General features: G+C 44.3%; 1 protein-coding gene across 1 annotated transcript in view; it reads left to right on the forward strand.

Annotated features, from left to right (window-relative positions):
* The window catches only part of TRPM2 (transient receptor potential cation channel, subfamily M, member 2), a 63,771-nt gene extending 58,464 nt beyond the window's left edge, over positions 1-5,307 (forward strand). The window contains exons 28-32 of the mRNA XM_015406855.1: positions 452-538; positions 1,391-1,496; positions 2,297-2,398; positions 3,653-3,769; positions 5,182-5,307. Coding sequence (XP_015262341.1) covers positions 452-538; positions 1,391-1,496; positions 2,297-2,398; positions 3,653-3,769; positions 5,182-5,307 — 538 coding nt within the window. The remainder of the gene's footprint in view (positions 1-451; positions 539-1,390; positions 1,497-2,296; positions 2,399-3,652; positions 3,770-5,181) is intronic.
* The last annotated feature ends 693 nt before the right edge of the window (positions 5,308-6,000 follow it).

Genomic DNA, 6,000 nt, shown 5'->3' on the forward strand with positions numbered 1-6,000 from the left:
GGAAGTAAAAAAATTTGAAAAAGCCACCGACACACGCTCCCGTTTGTTGGTAGTGTAGACGCCGGGGAGCAACATGACTGAGGCGGGATAAGGGAAGTAAGTGTGATTGCGATTATCCAGATCAAATATAATCCTGTCAGAACCGGAGCAGTTTAACCCACTCTCAGCACGCCGTCTGACCGCACCCAGTGTGAAGCAGCATCTGGGGTTTTTGAGTGGCAACTGACAGACACTCTGCACATGCTCATTGATTGTCTCATCTCTATGTGTCAGAACTCCTGATGAGTTCTAGGTCAGATTAAGCCCCTGTTGGTTATTACTTGTGCTGAAAACCTTGTGACATTTCTCTACTTGTTATTCTCCCCCTTTAAAACAAAGATTTTTCCCTGCAACTAAAACATAGCCATGACCCCAGCCCATGATAGGACCAATGTGGCTCTTTTCCTTACAGGAATCCCATGGGAAGAACTGGATTGAGGGGCCAGGGGATCCTTCGGTTCTTTGGACCAAATCATGCACTTCACCCTGTTGTAACACGGTAAGTGGAATGAGAAGGCTCTTCCCCACCCCATTAGGGCAGCCTGCTACTCGAAGAGGTCAGCTCTGTGGTGATGACAGTGCTAAGAACCCTGAAAGAAGCTGGAAATGAAATGCTGAAATGATTTCTACTAGGGTTTTCCCCCCAGAAGTCCCTTAAGAGTGACAAGTCTGTCCTTTCTCCTGGTTCACTGAGAACAATTTTATCTGGGTCATTTTCAGAGAAATTGGATGAGTTTTTCTCATCATTTATACCCATCCAGAGGCTAGAACCAGCCTTCTTTTTACTGAGTGAACACTGTGAAGTGCCCTGCCTGTTTTTACAGCTCTTTTTTAGCCTTAGCTGATGGCTGCAGCATCATAAGAGTTGTATCCATGACAACGGCAGACTAAGAAAAGGAACACGGGCACCCCTGAAATCTGGCTCGCTTCCTTGCTTCAGGAGACTTTCCGTTGCTTCCAAAAGTCAGAGTTTTTGTCACTCAGTCTGAAATCTGATAACTGCTCTGTGGCAGAGAAGGGGTGGCTGGAGGTTGAGGACATCACCACATGTGCCAGGGGAGTTTGTCAGAGTAAAAGGTAAAGGTTCCCTTGCTCGAAAGCCAGTCAAATCCGACTCTAGGGTTGCGGTGCTCATCTCCGTTTCAAAGCCGAAGAGCCAGCGCTGTCCGAAGACATTTCCATGGTCATGTGGCCAGCATGACTAAACACCAAGGCGCACGGAATGCTGTTATCTTCCCACTGAAGTGGTACCTATTTATCTACTTGCAATTTCTTGCTTTCGAACTGCTAGGTCTATCAGAGTACCAAATGCCTATGCCTATCATGTAATCTTCCTCTCTGTCTTTTATAGCTGGAGGAGGAATCTGGATGGATCCATTGCTAGGAAAAGCTTAAATAAAATGCTGGAAGTCTTAGTTGTCAAATTTCCCTTGTCAGATCATTGGGCTTTACCTGGGGTAAGTGGTTATGAGACTCTCCACCAAGAGGCTGGGAGGTGTATGCAGGCATCTTAATTAAGTGGCAGTGTGACATATGCAGTCAAAACACTCATGTTTGAACTCTACAAAAATCTTCTGTAATGGAAGGAAGCAGAGCAGGCTGCTAACAAATGCCTTGCAAAATAAAGCTTGGGGAATGAGTGGCTACTAGAAACAGGGTCCAGAGCATTATTGGCTCAGTAAACCAAGCTACTTTACTGGAAAGCTGGCAGATCTCTCTCTTTTTCTGAGCCAAATTCTGAAGTCTTGGAATGAATGAAAAAGTCCATGACACTCCCAGTGGCATCAGCAGTAGCACCGTGGGCTTTGCCAAAAACCTCATATTGAAGATGGATCATTACAGGCCACAATAGCTCTTTTTCTGCACCCAGGAAACAAAATTCTGGCAGCATCTCTAAGGCCCACATTAAGCCATCCCTCTTTCTTGATCCTGTGCCAATGAGGTCAATGGATGTATTATATTAGGTGTATCATTCATCCCTTATTCCTCCATGTGTGCTGTAATTTGTGCCCAGTTCCTAGAATGTGATTTTGTCACCAAGATCCTCTCTGACTCTTAATAATTCAAGCTAGACAGTCTCAGAATTTTAGTCTGCAGCATACATCAAGATGGCAGCTATGATGCCTGATCCAACTTTCTTGCATCTTGGAGAAGTGTGCACTTGCTGGAAAGTGGCTCTTAGCCCCATGTCTTGATCATCATCATGCAAAAAGCCTTAGCTAGTGTTTACAATGAGTAATATTTTCATTCTGTTCAGGGATCTCTGGAGCCAGGAGAAGCATTGCCACAGAAGCTGAAATGGATCCTGAGACGGGAGTTCTGGCCACAGTTTCAGAAATTGCTGAATCAGGGTACAGAGGTATTGACTGGGATCTGGCAAAAGCAGAGAGGCATTATATAAGCACTGTCTGAACACTTTTATTTCCTTTTTCAAAATGCAGAGCAAATGGTGGAGAAATGTCATCAGTGCAGCGTTGGTGCATAATTTTCTAAATGGGCACATGATGTAGCCTTGAATCATTGTTTATAAACTAAACATCAGTACTTTGCAGTGGCCTATCATCACTATAAATACTTCTCAGCTATGCCATTTTTGCAGATACTGAAGCAATTCTGAAACTGGAAGACCCACAGTATTTTGCAGAATTGCATAGTCATCACTCCCTTCATCATGCCTTTCCCACAACTTTCTCACCTGAGAGCTAATCAGTCCGACATGGGTTTGGGGCAGAAAGAAGGTGAAAAAAAAGAATTAGGGTAGAAGGGGTTGCTAAGGGAAAAGAGGAGGAAATAATCGAGGAGGCTTGACTTGGGGCCTGTGGCTCCAGAAAGTGGCTCAAATAGTCTTCTGTTAATCAATATATGAATTGCAGTAAGTTTTTGGTCAACCCTATTTGGAGCCTGGAAAGTCCAGGCACAATCAACAATATCCTAGCCTTACGTATTTTCAACAAATATTGCATGGTGCTTGGCTATTCAGGGAGGCAGATTATATGAACCCTTGGTTCTGAGGCACAGGCATGTGAACACATGAATATACCTTCATACCATTTTTAACCTCTTTCAGATTCAACAAAACCTACCTTTTCTCTGACACCTGTGACATAACCCAAAGAGTCCCTTGTTTAATCAGACTGGTAGTAGCTCTCCAAGGTCCTAGCCCTGTCACTGATTTCTGGACTGAACCTCAGACTTGTTTACTGCATGAGCCTCATCACAGAGCTACAGCTCGCCATTTGGATTCTAAACAGTGAACAGTACATAAGAGTTTCTGGGCAACTAGATCCTTCTCATTGGCACTCATCTAGAATGTAATTAGTCATCATTGCAGGAAGGCTAGATGTAAGACAGGATGAGAACTTCTGATTGTGTCAGGTCTAGGTGAAGCAGTCAAAGCACACATACACACACTAGCAGTCCAAGAATTCTCTAGATTCTTGGGCATTTCCCTATTTTCTGCTAGCAAAGCCACCAGCCATTTCACAGCCCCCTCCCATGCCCCACCTTAAGAGAGAGGAACTTTAGAACCCCAGTGAATTCTCGTGACCTTCAGGAAGGTTCCATCCTCACCAGCTTCTCTCTTTCCATCTCCATGTATCCCATGCTCTTCCAGGTTTATAAAGGATATATGGATGATCCGAGGAATACAGACAATGCCTGGATAGAGACCTTGGCCATCAGCATGCACTTTGAAGACCAGAACGATGTGGAGATGAAGCGTTTAAATTCGGTACATATCTGTAATGCCACTTCCTTCATAGATCGTAATAGGGTTCTCCTTTAGTTGCAAATTCTGTGATGAAAGTGTCCAGTGGGTGCCACATTTTTGCAAATCCAGTTACGTGGCTTTGACTATACAACAGGGAAAAGGGTAGTTTTGTGAACCCTGGGCACCGTGGTAGGCATGGTATCAGGCTAGAAAGAGAGAATGATGGAAGGCTTTAAAAAGCACACTGATTATGTGGAAATGGACATCACTGGGGAAAAGAGAAGAAACAGCTACTAGAGTAGAAGTGCAAAGAGTTTGTGTATGTGAAAGAGAATGGCTGAACATTACATAACAGTTGCACAGAATGCTGTAAGCAGAGGGACATTCACTAATCCTTAGTGCGTGTATTACTGAGATCTGGATGCATGAGCAAGGTGGCATGAGTTTATCTCAGCTGTTCCCACCAGAGTTTTCAATTCAATAGCAGGCATGCCCTGGAGGCTGGGGTGGTGGTAGTGTTGCCTTGGTCTGTCATGATTCCCTCACCCTGACCAAGGTGGTCTGTACCAAGTTCACCAAATTTGGAGTGCTTGTTCCTGTCACTTGGCTCCCAACACTGGACTGGGGTTCTGGTGGTGTATCACCCAGCTCACTATCTAGCAGGCTCCCTGTCTGAACTGGTACTAGTGTTGATACTGGAGTTCATCAGATTGTTGATTGTGAAGAGTCTTCAACTTCCACACTGAGGCCTTCCTATCTGGAGCAGCTCAGGATTTCATGGCCCTCATAACAACCATGGGTCTGTCTCACTGTCAGCTGGCACCAAGTCTGGTTCACAGAGCAGGTTTCATCCTGGATTTCTTAATGATGATTTGGGAGTGACTCCATTGTCATGGACTGATCACTGTCTTGTTGGGTTTAGATTTAAGGAAACACAGAACAAAGGATGGTGGATCAATTAGAATGAGCAGGCACTGAGAATATGGCCACTCTCAGCTTAAGCTTTTACATGCGCCTAGTTTCCAGCAAGAAAGGGCACTAGATGTTCCAATAGAATATACCAAAATTACTGGAACTGCGTCTGCTTCCCCATGATTTCTGGAATTAGAGGAGTGCTAAATGGCAGCTCACATAGAATATGATATGGGTATTAGCTCGATCACCAAGTTATCTTACACTGAAGGTTGGTACTATTAAGCACTCAAAGGCTGGATAGATGGTTGCAACATAGTTTATTCTGTGTAACTTACAATGGGCGCAGTCTTGTTTATATGTTTATTATTTTGTTTGGTTTTTTAAACTCTGTTTTGGCAGGTTTTAGACGTTTGTATAACACTGCTGTTGACTTATTGTGTTTCTCTTAATAAATATATATATATTTAAAAATAGAATAACTTCTGTTCTTCTCATCTCTCTGGGTCTTTTTCCATCAGTTTCTTCAGGGCTGTGATCTTGAGGTGACTGTCCGGTGGCAAGTTGCGGACAGGAGGATTCCCCTTTATACAAACCACAAGGATATCCTGCAAAAAGCATCTGTCCTCTTGGGGGCACACTACTGATGATGATGCAGCCCCCTGCACCAACAGCTGCTGTCCAATTTCCTCTTTTTCTAAAGAAAGCAAATCTGAGTGGTTTATCTCTGGTTGTTATCGTGGTACATGTTTCCTATGCACAGACTACCATTCAACTCACTCTGGACTTTGGAGTCATAAATGAGATCTTAGAAATCAGACTTATCTTGGCTCACTCAAAGGTTGGCCTACGCTCTCAAAAGAGAAGGGACAGAACACTGTATCACCTGGAGCAGGGGTACTGAAACAAGTCATTCCATTTCCAGCTGTGCCACAGGCTCTGTTGGGGACTGTGATGAAATCCCTGCACCTCTTTTGTGGTATTCTGAATCCACCAAGCACCAGATTCAGAACAGGATGGCTGTTATAATGCTAATGGCAAAGGGGCCAGTGACAGTGCCTTCAAGATGGATGCCCTGTCATCAAGGCTGCCTTTGGAAAGTCAGCAGTGTACTCCATATGCAAGCTGTTGCCCAAAGACTCCTGGGCCAGCCATTTATTGGAACCAAACAGCTGTTAGATTCCAGCAGATCCATAATACATGGCAACCACTGGCATGCTACTGAGCTGGAGTTTGGAGAATTTCAAGAAACCATCTCCAAAGTTGGGAGGAATGACTGTGAAGGTGGAGCCATGAGACTGAATGTTGCTCTGTGGCTTTGTTCTGGTTAAGGGGCTGTG

This window comes from Gekko japonicus, unplaced genomic scaffold (assembly GCF_001447785.1).
Source record: "Gekko japonicus isolate JY-2015 unplaced genomic scaffold, Gekko_japonicus_V1.1 scaffold1023, whole genome shotgun sequence".
NCBI lineage: Eukaryota > Metazoa > Chordata > Lepidosauria > Squamata > Gekkonidae > Gekko > Gekko japonicus.